This window comes from Tenrec ecaudatus, chromosome 4, assembly GCF_050624435.1.
Source record: "Tenrec ecaudatus isolate mTenEca1 chromosome 4, mTenEca1.hap1, whole genome shotgun sequence".
NCBI classification, from domain to species: domain Eukaryota; kingdom Metazoa; phylum Chordata; class Mammalia; order Afrosoricida; family Tenrecidae; genus Tenrec; species Tenrec ecaudatus.
The window spans coordinates 98,887,168-98,903,559 of record NC_134533.1 but is presented as its reverse complement, the minus strand read 5'-3'; the positions used below and the strand labels follow the sequence as shown (position 1 = coordinate 98,903,559).

Below are 16,392 nucleotides of genomic sequence, written 5' to 3'. Positions count from 1 at the left end.
CACCATGCCACCTCACCATCCCACCTCACCATGCCACTTCACCATCCCACCTCACGATGCCACTCACCATCCTACCTCACCATAATGCCTCACCATGCCACTTTACCATCCCACCTCACCATGCCACTTCACCATCCTACATTACCATCCTGCCTCACCATGCCACCTCACCATGCCACTTCACCATCCCACCTCACCATGCCACCTCACCATGCCACCTCACCATGCCACCTCACCATCCCACCTCACCATCCCACCTCACCATGCCACCTCACCATCCCACTTCACCCTCCCACCTCATCAACCCACCTCACCATCCCACTTCACCATCCCACCTCACCATCCCACCTCACCATGCCACTTCACCATCCCACTTCACCATGCTACCTCACCATCCCGCCTCACCATGCCACCTCACCATGACACCTCACCATCCTACCTCACCATGCCACCTCACCATGCCACCTCACCATGCCACTTCACCATCCAACCTCACCATGCCACCTCACCATCCCACTTCACCATGCCACCTCACCATGCCACCTGACCACACCACTACGCCACCTCACCACACCACTACGCCACCTCACCATGCCACCTCACCATCCCACCTCACCATGCCACCTCACCATGCCACTTCACCATTCACCTCACCATGCCACCTCACCATGCCACCTCACCATCCCACCTCACCATGCCACTTCACCATCCCACCTCACGATGCCACTCACCATCCTACCTCACCATAATGCCTCACCATGCCACTTTACCATCCCACCTCACCATGCCACTTCACCATCCTACATTACCATCCTGCCTCACCATGCCACCTCACCATGCCACTTCACCATCCCACCTCACCATGCCACCTCACCATGCCACTTCACCATGCCACCTCACCATCCCACCTCATCATCCCACCTCACCATCCCACCTCACCATGCCACCTCACCATCCCACTTCACCATCCCACCTCATCAACCCACCTCACCATCCCACTTCACCATCCCACCTCACCATCCCACCTCACCATGCCACTTCACCATCCCACCTCACCATGCTACCTCACCATCCCGCCTCACCATGCCACCTCACCATGACACCTCACCATCCTACCTCACCATGCCACCTCACCATGCCACCTCACCATGCCACTTCACCATCCAACCTCACCATGCCACCTCACCATCCCACTTCACCATGCCACCTCACCATCCCACCTCACCACACCACTACGCCACCTCACCACACCACTACGCCACCTCACCATGCCACCTCACCATGCCACCTCACCATCCCACCTCACCATGCCACCTCACCATGCCACTTCACCATTCACCTCACCATGCCACCTCACCATCCCACTTCACCATCCCACCTCATCAACCCACCTCACCATCCCACTTCACCATCCCACCTCATCATCCCACCTCACCATCCCCCCTCACCATCCTACCTCACCATGCCACCTCACCATCCCACCTCACCATGCCAATTCACCATCCCACTTCACAACCCCACCTCACCATGCCACCTCACCATCCCACTTCACCACCCCACCTCACCATGCCACCTCACCATCCCACTTCACCACCCCACCTCACCATGCCACTTCACCATGCCACTTCACCACCCCACTTCACCACCCCACTTCACCATGCCAATGCCTTCTTTGTTGTGAACTATTACTGGCCTTCTCTCTTTGCACCTCCAAGGGCCACTTCCTACAGCTTTCCAATTGGTTCTGTGTTTCACAGAATGAATGACCCCTTCTCCTCTGATATTTGGCCGGTTTTAGACAATGAAAAGCATTAAGTGGCAGGAACTGGGAGGATGATTGAGGAGATATTCAATAATTACTCTTCTTGCTGGCTTCCCACCGCACTTGGTTTCCCACCAATGGTGCACTCGGGCTTCTAACAGAAAGGGTGGTGGTTGGAACCCACCAGCTGCTTTAAGGGAGAAAGAGGAGGGAATCTGCTCCCATGAAGATTTGTAGCCTTGGAAACTTGTGGACGTAGTTCTACTCTGTTCTATAATCAGAATTGGCTTGGGAACAGAGGGTTTTTATATTCCTCTGGGGGATGCAAACTGTTAATGTTTAGCAGTTCGCATCAATCCAAAGGTGCCACAGAAGAAAGATCTGTTATTCTACTTAAACAATTAAGCAAAACCATTGAAAACTCTGTGGAGCAAAGTTCTACTCTGCCACAAGGTGTGATAGGTTTATTGGGCCGACCAGGCCTCCATAGGAACATGTTGAGCGGAGTTTAATCAGGTTGCAGCTTGATTGGTGGGCAACCGAGATACATGCTCTCTGAAGCAGGCTTAATCCCTGGAGATTGGACCAATGTGCTACTACTGCCTGAGCTAGTTCTTTGCCTCAACCACGTGCTGTACTACCTGTGGGCCAAGACAACCCCTGGATTGTGTCGCTTTGCTGTGCTTAGCCATGCTGCTGGTGGAATATGTCACCATGTGTGCATTGCTACAGCTCAAGACCCCAACAGGGCCTGCGATTCTCTATGCTCCCTCGAACCTGAAAGTCCCCCCCCCCCCGCCACCTTGCTGTCTGCTTACTGCCTGTGGTCCCACTCTGCCTGAGGGCAGACTCTGCTGGCCTTGGATTGGCATTCTGTGTGAGTTGAAGGACCTTCAGTATCTAACTGTTCCCCAAAAGTGAGTTGAACTGAGCCCTCTGTACTGCTGAGTGAACTAATTAGCAGTTATATTCTTTCTCGCTGTATAAACCTATCTATCTATCTATCTATCTATCTATCTATCTATCTATCTATCTATCTATCTATCTATCTATCTATCTAATCATAAGTGTCCTGGTTTTGTTTCTTTAGAGAACACTGCCTAATACACAAGGGGACCACCATTCCAGAAGCTTCAACAGATATTTAGAATAAATAAATCCAGATGTTAAGAGAGTACCCAGTGGCTGGATGGTCCATCCCATTGTTCTTAAGTCACCCAGGAAGAAGTAGGAGACACTAGAGCTTTATCGCGATAGCCAGGAAAGACCTCCTGTGAGGAAAAGCCCATTTCCTCTCTAAGCATCTGTTACCTAAATATTGATTGCTACAATTCAACAGAACTTTCTCTTCTCAGAAAAGATGAGTAATACCAGTTTCAATATTTTAAAGTAGTTATGATAATAACACTCAAACTCACTGTCACAGAGTCAGTTCTGTCTCATATACCCGACAGGACAGGGTAGAACTGCCTCTGTAAGTTTCTGATACTGTAAATCTTTATGGGAGTAGAGTCTCATTTTTATCCCATGGAGTGGCTGGTGGTTTTGAACTGCTGCTACCTTGCGGTTAGCAGCCCAATGTGTACCCACTATGCCACCAGGACTCCTGTTTTGATAATAAATTCCATAAAACAGTATTGAATGTAGGCAGCATTTATAATCCAAAGACAATTAATTAGAATTCTGCCTTACTCTTGGAGCAATTCACATGCTACTACACATCAATTTAAACCATTAGAATAAAATAGAAAGCATTCAAATAGAGGTGAGAAGCAACTTTACAGACTCAGAAAACATAAAGCTACATAATTGTTACATAAGAATATTTACACACACAATTATAAATTACTTACCTCCAGTTAACTGCTGATCTGTGGGACGTGGGAAGATTTAATTCTGATTTTAAGCTGGATCCCTGAATTTGTTTTAGGGCCTCTTCTAATGGAGGAACTATTTTTTTAAAAACTAAGGGATAATAAAGAGGGGAAGATAAATTATTAACAGAATGAACTCACCCTCAATGGTATCTTTATATTGGACCTATAATTAGTCAATGATAAAATATTACTATAAAATTTTTATTAAACTTTTTTTTAAGAATAGTGTACATATTTGAAGTTTAGATATTCAATTCCCAAAGGAGACACTGGTTCCTCATGGTTCTCATCAGTTTAAAAATTTTAGCTGGAAAGAGAATTTTAGGCTCTTTATTCTAGAATACACACCCTTCATAATTTGACCTCACAATCTTAAACATTTCTGATAAAATATATATGAAAAAATGAAGACTATATAAAAGCACAAACTAATGTTTGCTGAGTACCTTATATGAAGAAGGGGGGCTTAAAAATTTTGTACAAAAAATCCCTTATGTTTTAATTCTATTTTTCCATGACTTTTTGAAGCGACCTCAAATTTTACAGACAGGCTTTTATTCAGGAGAACAGGGCACTGTATCAAGACGGTCACAGATTCTTAACACAAATAATGCCGGGTACATGACTTTTACCATTTTATTTTTTTTCAAATCAATAGCACCCTCGCCCCCTGTTATTTTTGTAAATGCACTTTTTTCCGCTTAAAAAAGTTGCTAAAGCCCTAAAAAAAAAACCCATGTGTTATTTGTGTAAACACACAGCATTTTCTCGTTCCCTTTGCCAGAAGCAGAATGGGATTTTCTCTCTCTGGCTGTCAAAGTGCAAAACCTACTGGGGCTCCTGGAGGTGAACATCATGAAGGTGTGGAACCCCTGCCAAGGCTGGGTCCCTAGGAGTTATTATCTCAGAAGTGAATTCTTCATCTCCATTCTACACAACTAAGTCTGCATCTCCCCTCCTCGTCTCTCTCAAGAGGCAGACCCAGGCTTCCCCTGGCTGACTGGACTTCTCCTTAGGCACAGGTCATGCCACTCAATTTCAGTGCATTCGAAATGCCACCAATGGCCTTTCGGATCGCTATCCTGATTCTGTCCTTATTTGTAACCTTTATTACTATGACCTTCATCTCCCAAAAATAGTCTATTTTAAAAGGGTTGACAGCTTACAATGTGTAAAAGCTCACTGCTGTGCCCACTGTTTTTCTTCTCTAATCGGTCACCGAACTCTGTGGATTATCTGCTATCTCCATATGCTGAATTCATTACCTCTTACCGCCATCCCAGCATACTACCTTCAATTTGGGACCTTACAAACTCTTGATGCAATTAGTAAACTGCCTTTCTAACTGGCAGATCTATTTCGCTCTCTCCCCTTCAGTCCATCTTCCATGTTACAACCATCATTATCTTTCTAGCCAATAGATCTAATTAGAGCAGAGAACCTTAGTTCCTACCTAATATTCATTTCTTTCTTCTCCTTGCAATTAGACCTTAGATTGCTTAGACATGGCAATTTACCCAGATGAAAATAAATTTCTCAGCATCTTTTGCAAATGGATTTGCCAATAGTTATAAGCAGGTAGATAGGGTTCTTCTAGGAAAGCATTGAATGGGAAGTGCTGACATCTCCTTGCCATTTCCCCTTCGTGATTCTTCACGCCCACAGAAGGAACACAGCGGTTGGAGCTCCAGTGGCCAATGTGACCATAAGGGAAAAGACAGAAGCCACATACTCTAGAGGGTGGGACTCAGAGCACTGGTCCTCAGTGACACTGCATAGCCATCAAGCTAGTTTTGACTGCTACCTCCAAACTTACTGCATGAGGGAAAAGTAAATTCCCAAGTTTAAGCCCCTGTTATTTTGGGCAGGACTTCAAATCCAGTATTGCTTACTGACACAGTGATGGCTTGCTTTCCAGTTAGAAAAACAAGTGGGGTACATTTCAGATAAAGACAAAATTGTTGGCATGACATGTAAAGTTTTTTAGGAATTGGCTCCAAATAATTTTTCTACGCACAAATCCTTTTTTTTTCCCATTTAAAAAATCCTATCCTGTGCTTCTGATACCTTGAAATGCACACAGTAGTATAAGCAGCGTTTTCCGCCTGGCATACTCTTTCTATTTTCACTTTGTACTCCTTCTTCAAGATTTCATTACAATCATTTCCCTCAGGTCAACTGCCCTGATGCCTTTACATAGCGTCTTTATACATTTCATTACATAGCATTTATCATGCATATCTTGACACTTATTACTTATTGCCTATGTTACTTTCAAATCCAAACGAGGCTGGGAAAGCTTTAAGGGTAGAGTCCAGTTAGATTGCTTTGTATTTCAGTTGTGCCCAGGGCTAAGAACATGGTACAAGATGTCATTGAATGCTAAAGGTGCCTGCCCTCTTTCTGAATGAACCTTTGACACCTGTTCGCTAATTCTGCTTAGTTAAGGTATTTAAAGAAAAAGAATGAAAGAAAAGATGTAAAGTCAATAACCCAAGCACCAGCCTATTTAAATTCTCAATTTTAACTTGAGGTCCTAGATTGTTGGATTATATCACTGTGTGGATTTTCTTTTTGTCATGTCAGTATCTCAGATAAGAATTTAAAGCAAACTGAATAAAATGTCAGAATGAGTGTGGCCCAAGAGTTACATTTTCTTTTTCTTAAACTACTTACTAAATCGATTGTAAAAAGATGAAATGTAAGTTGGTTTCAAAAGGTACTACCAAAGGCAACAAAATATTGCCTAAATTAAAAACCTAAATCAAATTACTTTTTCCATTTGGTTACATTCCTATTGCTCAAAAAGACATGCACACCATTTTTAGTGTGAGCTTCCACTTTGTCTCTTGGCGCTGTATTTTCTAATCAAGTACTAAGCGACATCTCTCATTTCTGTTCTCTTGCTACTCAGGAGAGCCAGGCACCTGTTCTCCTACGCTGTGAAAGAGGGATGTGGGCACGCTGGAATCTTTCCGTGGCTTCCTCACACTTCTGTTTTCTTTGTTGAAGTATTTGTTCTCTGATTTGTTGTTCTCTTTCTTCTTGCTCTTTCCGCTTTTCTTCAAAGGCCCTATTTTTAAAATACAAAGTACATAACAGAATTAGAGAATACATTTCTACAGCCCCAACACAGAAAGTGCTCTATTTACTATATAATAGTATCTTAATTAATTAAAAATTTCATTTACTGAGAAGCAATACTTTTTAGGTTAAAAAAAGGGGACCGTGGTTAAGAACTTATGTGTTTCTTTGTAAGAGGTAATTTCCAACTTTATCCAAATCTTTTTGCAACTAAGGGAAGATTGTGCATTGGTACCTTTCTGATTTCTGGCAGGCCTATGTACTCCTTCGCATCCTCAACCTACATGGTAGAAAAATTATTTTCTAACAAGGTTCTAAGTCTTTTCTTGGTAAAAGGACTGTGCCTTATAGATGATGGGGCTGTTAGGAAAATACTGTATACTCCTCGTTTTCTTTTAGTTAGAAGTTTAAAAGTGGTTGTCCTATTAGGTTTGAACTGTGCTAAAATGTAGACAATTTTCACAGATACCTTGATTTTCAAATTCTCTTGAAAATTTGAAGTTTTAACAGCCCCCAATTCCCTTGGTTATAAATACTGGCCAAAGTCTGAACAACTTCTAAATTTTCAATACCTGTTTATTTATTGCTAACTGTCCCTATGTAGTTTGTTCTGCACTTTGAACAGTACTCTCTTGAAAAAGTAACTTGTTCTTGAAAAATTTGCATATGTGTGTGCCTGTGACTTGATCATTACCTGCTGCATGTGAGGAAAATGAACTCACTAGTGGAGCATTTCCAAAGGCACCTGCCTTGGGATGGAAGATGAGGGCGTAGTTGCGATGATCCTTGGGAGATTTTGGAGAACCATAGACAACTATGCATCATCTGCTTGAAGACCTTCCCTCCCTCTAGAATTATTCTAACTCACATACCGGTAACTTAGAGTTAGGGAACTCTACTTCTGGGAAGTAGGGCTATAGACCTATAGGGCCACTGAAGGACACAGAGGGTAGTGGTGGTGTCGTAGGAAGGGACACGATTTTATATTTTCCAATGTAATTTCCTTTAAGAATCCCCCAAGATCTTCAATATAAAGCATGTCTCCTCAATATTATGTAATATATGTACCATGCAAATGCAGCTTTATGAGCTTTCCACCTGATTGCTTGCTCTAAACCTTCCTTACAGGGACATGCACAGCACTGTCTAGAAATAAAATATGAGCTGTGTATGCAATTTAAAAATGTCTAGTAGCCATAAGGCAAATAAGACAAAAGTAATTTTAATACATTCAATACAGAAATAGGATTTCAACACAGGAAAAGTAAAAAGAATTTTGCGTGTGCTCCATGTGCCTCTGAGCAGGAGCCTGTGCTTTCTGTTGTCTGGCGGAAAGCAGTCGGAGAGTAGTGTGGAACATGCTTCAAAGTGCTCAGGGATTGCAGAAGGCGATTGGGATCAATCCTCCACTCCGGCTAGTGACGAGGGATGTGGACAGCCTTGGTATGAGACATGGTGCAGTGTAAAGTGTGTTAATGCAGATGCAGTTAGCTTAAAATTTAACACCTTATCATCTGTTCTCGCATTTGACCAGTTTTAAACCTGTTTTAGTTTTTATTAATTTCTGCTACTCTTTCAACTGAGGATTTTCTAGGTTTTATTTTGTCATTATTGACCTTTCCTTTTTGTATGCTTTTCTTTATACGTTTAAACTCTTGAACTGTAATGATGTGTGAATTATATGCCAATAAACTGTTAAAATTATTTGATGCATTGGGGGAAGAGTTATAAGAACTTCTTGGATATAACCGAACACCTTGAGAAAATGCATCCCTAGGCCTGTGGGTACCATAGTTCTTGGGACATCAAGGTCACTTGGCAACCAATCTACAAAGAAAAAGCTCTTTGACTATTGACTAGAGCCTGGGATTGGAAAGGTTTGTGAGTGGCCATCTAAGATGCACTGTTGATCTCTCCTCATCCAGAGCCAAAGAAGTGAAGAGAACTGGAGAGCCCCAGACTCCATGATCCTGAGATCAGAGCTCGAGGGTGCCCAGTTACCACTGCTGAGCACCCTGGAAAGGACAACCACCCGAGGTACTGGATATAGTAGAAAATGTGGAACAAAATTACAAATCATAAACAAAACCAGACTTAGCTGGTGGAAGCCCTCAGCGAGCCTGTACATCTGTCACTGGAGTCACCCCTGTATCAATTTGCAGCGAAACAGTAGAAAGGCAGATAAGGTGAACCACAAAGCTCGGGAGGAGAAGCCTCGTTCAAACAATCAAGCATGAAAAGGGCCCTATTTGCCCAGGGACAAAACTCAGAGAGCAGGAAGGGTCAGAAAAGAAGGATGCACGGAAATGGGGAGCACAGAGAAAGTAGGAAGAGTGCTGTTATTCTGCAGAGATTGCTGTAAATGTCAGGAAACAAGATGTGTATGAATTGTTGAAGAGAAAACTGATTCAGCATGTACATTTTCACCTAAATTATAGTAAAAGTTAAAAAAAGGGGGGGGGAGGTTAAAGAACAATGATGTCACTTTGAAAACTTTAGATCTAAGGTACTTTAGATCTGAAATATGCAATTTCAATAGATGACCAAGCATGTGAATGGTGGACATTGAATGAAGAAGTCTGGAAAATAATTTATCTATTAAATTATGATGTTGGCAAAGAATATTGACTATGTGTGTATGGACTGCCAGAAGAACACACAATTTTGCCGTGGCAGCAGTACAGCCAGCAGGCGCCCTACAAGTGAGGATGGGAAGACTTGGCTCGACAAGCTCTAACGATGTTAGCAGAAGGCACTAGTGCAGCGGTCCTCAGACTGCACCCCGCCCAGGACATTTGTCCGGACCGCCCGGTGTTTTTTTTGCCCCATTTGTTTTTTTACTTCAACATAAGATATGTGCAGTGTGCATAGGAATTTGTTCATAGTTTTTTTAAAACCATAGTCCGGCCCTCCAACGGGCCTGAGGGGCAGTGAACTGGCCCCGTTTAAAAAGTTTGAGGAGCCCTGGCCTAGTGCATGCAGGACATCATGACTAATAAGGTCGGTCCTCAGTGAAAAAGAGGAAGCCTCTCAACAAGACAGACGGACACACTGACCGGCTGCAACAATGGGGACAAACACAGCCGCAATGGTGAGGCTGGTGTAGGACCATGCAATGCTTTGGTCTGTTGCTGGGTCTGGAACTGACTCAGGGCACCTAGCAACAACAATGACACACTAGATTGATAGGCATTTCTGTAAGCCTGCTCTTTTCCTTCAGTGCACCCGCTCCCGGTACCCATTCCTAACACAAGTTTGTCCTCCCATGGAATCCTTAGGCTAGCTTTATCATAGTATTTATCTCATTAAATTGTAATTATTTACTTTTATGCATGGGTTTTATGATTATACATGCCTTAAGAAAGATCCTGCCTATGTAAGTACATAGCCTAATATTTGGAATAAAGCAAGCACACAATAGATTTATTTTAAAAAGAATAAATAGATTCTAAATCTATTGAGTGCAAAGACTGAAATTTTGATTTCTGGAATTTCTGGGCTGAACACAAAGCTTTGCAGTAGGTAGATGCTGAATCAATAATTTCTGAATGAATGCTTAGTCATATGTCAACTTCAGATATGATCAGGATACTTTAAAAAGCAGTTGCCTACGATTTTGACAGCAATTTATTTGCTGGACATGTAAGCGTAGGTAAAACCAACACGAGCCATGCAGTTATTTGCAATCTTGGGAGGGAGGGAGGGAGGAGCCCCGGTGGCAGTGGGCACTCACTACCTGCTGGACGGCTAACCAGAAGGTCAACAGTTGAACGACCACAACTCTCAGATGAGGGTTGCTGCACCCCTAGAGTTACCGGGCAGTTCTATTCCGTCCTGCTGGGTCACGATGAGTCAGAATCAACTCAATGGCAGTGAGTTTGTCATCAGAGTGAGAGCAAGCAAACACAAAAAGCAAGTCAACAAAGAATTGTTGTCATAAGATGTTATCAAGCAAGAGAACTCTGATGTGGGATGGAGGAACAGGGTTCCCCACTTTGGATTAGCTAAACAGAGTATTTCTTAGGAGATAAAGACATTTAGGCTAAAATGTTCAGAATAAGAGCAGCCATGCCAACAATGGTAAGAAGCCCCTAGGCAGAAGTAGTGGTAGGCTGAGCTGCAGGATTGGGGAGCACATGGGGCCTAGACAGAAAGAAAACACTTAGCAAGTTTAAGAAACTGAATGAATACCGCCAGTTTCAGGTTTATCCATCAGGAATAATAGGTTAATAATTTCTGATATATGAGGTGGTAATCACCTACTTATAGCCAGAGGTCATTTGATAACAAATTAGCATCACTGACATTTCATATTGTCCTACAATGGCCCCGTTCTCTGGGCTAAAATGCACACAGTCCAAGTAGTTTTGAAGAGCACTTGTCAGGATCACAGGAAAGACAGAAAGCCTATACTGTACTTGAATCAAATTGAACTTGAATGGAAATGAGCACCAAGCAGAAGTTTCCACTCCTGGACTCAGTGACAGGCTCCCTAATAGTGGGTTTGATTTTCTCAAGGGGATGGATCTTTCCTCACCCCTTCAATGGCGAGTTACCGAGTGCCTTTTGGGCTGGTATGTACCCGACATTATGGAAAGTCCTGTGAGAACAGAAGGGACTGGCAGTGAAAACGTAAGCTCTTCTATCATTGCAGGGCTGAGAGTTGGGAAAGGATGTTGCTACTTTCCAACTCCAGAATCATCCCTTTAACCACTTTGAAGGGTCTGTTTACATGTGAAATTCTGCCTCATGAAACAAGCATAGGGCTTCGGTTCAGAGTGAGCCACCCTCTCATCAATTGATGGCCATATGCCACGCACTTTGGGTTTCCCAGGAATCCACAGCTGTGGGAGGTCATGTTCTTCTGTTAGGACACCCTTTAGTAGTGAACAAGTAAGCAGCATGGCAACAGCGTTCTGTAACAGTGAAAGCTAAGCACTGGTGCCGGGAGCACCTGGAGCCCTGGGAGAGGCTGAGACCGAGTGAGCGGGAGTGCTTGCCTTTTAGGAGGCACTGTCTTTTTGATGGATGGATTTAGGTAGTAGCTACAACTCTCTAGAGATATAACCAAATGTAAGACCGAAATACAACCCTAATTCAAGAAGATTAAAAATGAAAGATGTTTGAAAATAGGGACAAATATTTTCAAATGTAAAAGGCAGGGAAGAGAAAGAGTAGTTTTCAAGAACATAATAGCATGCAACATTTTTAACAACTAAATGCCAGTAGCCTATAAGAAATGACACTAAACTCGACAGTATGCTGTGAGCTTTCACTGGCTAAGAAACCTATTGTTTCAGATTATTAATCTCATGCTTGCCAGGACTGAAAATTAAATGAAATCTCCCCAAAGCTCAACCTCAAATCCTATTTTCCAACTGATTGTCTTTTAGTTGTCTGAAAAAGAAATCAAATAAGAGGTCAATAAAAAAGACCTATAAAACACTCTTTGAGGGGAACATGCCCCATCAACTTTAGCAATGTACATAATATCAATGAAAACTAGTGCCTCACATCGTTAAAGGCTGACCTGTCAGCCAACTGGACATGGCAATAATAATCAAGTAAACTTCATACCCACCAATGAAAATGTATAGTCTCTTAGGTACTTAACTCACAGTCCATTTCATATTAATTTTATTGTTGTTGAAAATACACACACACCCATCCAATGATTTCTACAACTATGATTTTGTGGTACTGGTTATGTCACATAGGCTCTTCACTCTACTTTTCTGAACCAATCTAACTTACTCACAAAGTCTTGGGCCCAAAGCCTCCTGTCTGGTCTTTTGGATTTCTGCTTTCAATTTCATTCTTCATAAGAGCACAAAACTCCAGGCAACATTCTTTCTAATTAAACTAGCCTATTGTTGGGTTTAAAGAAGATGTCAGAGAGTATTTTTTATTTGAGGTGTAAAAGTTATCTCAGTTTCAGGGATTCATCCAGCCCCAGAATGTCTGGATCCTACTTTGGAATTTTCTTCTGCATTTCCCCACTTCTCATCAGGAGTCTTCTGTAGAACCTTTATCAGAATATGCAAGAATGATAGCTGGGGCAGCCCATTTATTACTACCTTGGATTTAATTCTGACAGAATTCTCTGTTTTCTAAGTTAAAATGTATTAGAAATTTCAAAAAAGAGAAGCAACAACATTTCTAGAGGGAAAAATACTAACATCAAAAAGAAATAACTTCTGCTTCCAGGATTAGACATACTTTGCACTGTTCCCCCACTAAGCACAACTGAAAACCCAGCATGTTATATGTAACAGACACAGGAAGACTGAACAGTAGAGAGGAGGAGGCAGACTGGGTAGGGCTCTCAGGACTTGGGAATAATATAGTAGTAAATGCCTTTTCTCTCTCTTCTTTTATCCCAACCTTAGAGGAGGAGAATCCTGAAAACACTAACATGCTCAGACAATATATGAGTGTACAGTGAAAGCTGTGAAAGCCAGAGATGTATAAGGCAGAATGCTGTCAGAAGGAAAACGCAACTGTCCTCCACTAACAGGAGTAATAGCAAAGTGGTAAGACGGCGCCCTGTCAAAGGTGGAAAACTTGCAAGACTTGGAAAAACAAGGCAGTCCCACGAGTTCTAGCTCTCTTTTCACTTATAGTGATTCAAGTGATCTGATGACTCTTAACTTGTCTTAAAAACTAACTTAATTTTCCTCATGAGCTCACATTATATTATTTCTATTTTCTAAGGTTTAATTGTAGAATAGATTCAACAAAATAGATTCTTTGGTATTATGCTGAACCGATGGTATCAATGAGACTATGCTTGTTTGATGAGTAAGTGATATCCACTCACTTATTTATCAATAAATAGGTCTGAGTAGTACACTCAAAGACATAAATCCATGTATTTTCTTTATGCTTATATAATAAAAGTGGAAGAAAGGACTGTTGATCTACTTCCAAAAAATTTAGTCATTGAAATCATGGAGTTCTATTCCGCACACACGAGGTTGCTCTGTGTTGGCACTGATTTAACAGTAACAAACAATGGTAAAATATCAGGCAGTTCTTTGAGGATGTTCTATGGAAACGTAATGGGTAAAACAGAAGCAGGGACAACAGGGGAGGTAAGAGCTGTGCCTGTTGGAGCAGAAAGACAAAGGGAGCTTCTTAGAGGGAAACAGAGGAGACTCATCCTAGAGCTACCAGGAAATAGAAAGCTTAATGTGACAAAGGCACAGAATTTAAGAGAACAAAATTATTGAAACAAAAAAGCAAGAAAGTAGTAAATAAAAACTAAAAGTGTATAGGATTTTAAGCAAGTCATGGAAGTAAGAGCACAGGGGGATACTTGTCTACTGGAGACACAACACTAACTGTGGCAAAGTTTAACCAACAAGTGGTCATTGTCTTTGCTCACAGAAAGAAATACTTAAAATAATCCTGCGACCATCACGTGAGTGGAGAGCAGTGACTTAGATGATGTAAAGCCAAAATGGATAGAAGAGGCATGTTATAAAAGGCCAAAATAATAGACATCCTCTGAACTCAGAATACCAATCACTGGGCTCCTTTTGTAAACGATCACCTTTGGAGACAGATGATTAGGCTCAATACAGACTTTTTGTAGTACTTTAGGGTCATGGAAAAATAAAATGTAATACAATTATATTAGAAAATTTTCTCACTCTTAGAATTTTAAACCGATTTTCTTCATAATGCTTTCTACATCAGAATTCTTATGAGTGCTTAAAGAGTAGTTGGAAAGTTGTGAATCAATTTCTGAATGTAAGCCTTTTATTTTACAGAGAAGTTATTGGAAAAGATACAACTGAAAACACTAATTCATGAATCAATATAATTGATTAATAAGAAGTATGTATGCCAAACAGCGTGATATATATATATTATTGTGATAAATATTTTTACATGTTTTCAAGTGCTTGTCTTCCCATTACCTTTGCTCTAGACAACCAACTGTTGATATATATGCTATTTCAATCATAATTGAGAAAACTGAGGTTTGTGCTGTGGCTCACAAACTCAGGCTTAACCCTACCTAGACTCAAAGCCTTTCAACACATGTCCTAGTCCCCATGATTTACTGAATCCCTATTTGTATGCCTGCCACCGGTCCCTCTAGGAGAGAAAAGGTAAGAGGAAAAGAAAACAAACACATGAAAAACAAAACAAAACAAAAGTTTCATTAAAGAAATTCAACTACTACAAACATTGAAATAGTTAATACAAAGAACCATGTAATGCCAAGGAATAAAAACCACAGGTAAACAATTTTGTAGTTCCCAAATGGGATTTGCAGCATATGCCAGTGATGTAGTTAATAAGCTCTAGGGATTTTCGGCCAATCGTGTACTGAAGAAATGACAGTAAATGCAGTAAAAAACAACGTTAAAAATGGCCAGTTATTGTCTAAAAAAAATTAAAAATCCAATAATTTAAACAAGTTCTTAAAAATGTTAAGCAGTGATTATATGGTTTGAATTTCTACTTTATTTTGGGTTCTAGTTTCCATAGAAAGCTCCTTCTTCAGCCCCTGACATATTTGTTCTAATATTTATATTCTTCCTGACTTCTCTGGTTAGAAATAGCACATGTAGAAAATTAATATGAAAGTGATTAATAAATCAAAATTACAGGGTATTCTGTTAGAAATAAAATACTAATGGCAATATTTACAATATTTAAGTTCATCATAAAATGCTATATAAAATAATATACTCTGTGGCCATTGAAAGAAGTATATATGACATTGAAACAACAGTTTTAAGACAGGAAAAAACTCTCATAGTCAGTGAACTAGACAATACATCACCATCCTTGTGCTTTAGATAGAAAGATTATGAAATGTATAGTCACAAAAATCAATATTTTATATGTAAAGCACTGTCGTAGTTTAGGCTAGAATGCTATCAACTAGAGAAATTGCTAATTTACAATGACGTTGAAAATTCTACAGCACTGAGTAGAATATAGTTACTTACTTTTTTCTTCGGTTTGACTCCACAAAATATTTACGTGCTCGATTTCGACATATTTTTTGTTGCTGCAGTAATATCTGGCGCTCTTCTTCTAAATTTTTGTCTAGATGAAATTTCATATCTCTAATAGTAGTATTAAGTTAAGGACAATGGTTTATGTCTTTACTGGATGAGCACCAATGCTATCTGATGAATATAACTAAAGTCTCTTGCAAATGATGTAATGTTTTAATGCGATAATTAGCATGTGTACACATATCTCACTTTTCCCTGAAAACAAAACAAACTAATTAGTTTTCAGAAATCACGCGCTAAGAGAAAGAGGCTCTATCTTGAAAGAGGCTCTATATCTTAATAGCACAAGACCATCTTAGGTGTCTTCATAGAAAAATGAGGGGAAAAGGGCATTATATAACACAGGTAGAAAGTATATGAATCAAGCAGTTCAACAGATCCTTTAAAGTTTGGAAGTTATGTTCAATAAAAGGACTATACCTGGAATAAGTGGGAAAAGAGTTTAGTAATTCACAAAGTTAATGATTTATTGATAGGTTCCAAAATGAACACTAGAAAAACCATGCATAGTAATCTGCTAATCCAGAAAGTTGTCAAAGAAAATTAACATTTTGGTTACCATAATCATCCCTTAACTTGACATTTATTATACAAAATGTAGTTTTGCTTAAATAGATTGTATGGATGG

General features: G+C 40.8%; 1 protein-coding gene across 1 annotated transcript in view; it reads right to left on the bottom strand.

The window, feature by feature from the left end:
- The window catches only part of CEP126 (centrosomal protein 126), a 71,106-nt gene that overhangs the window by 40,886 nt on the left and 13,828 nt on the right, over positions 1-16,392 (bottom strand). Inside the window, exons 2-4 of the mRNA XM_075546497.1 lie at positions 15,693-15,812; positions 6,567-6,712; positions 3,616-3,727 (exon numbers count right to left, since the gene is read on the bottom strand). Coding sequence (XP_075402612.1) covers positions 3,616-3,727; positions 6,567-6,712; positions 15,693-15,812 — 378 coding nt within the window. The remainder of the gene's footprint in view (positions 1-3,615; positions 3,728-6,566; positions 6,713-15,692; positions 15,813-16,392) is intronic.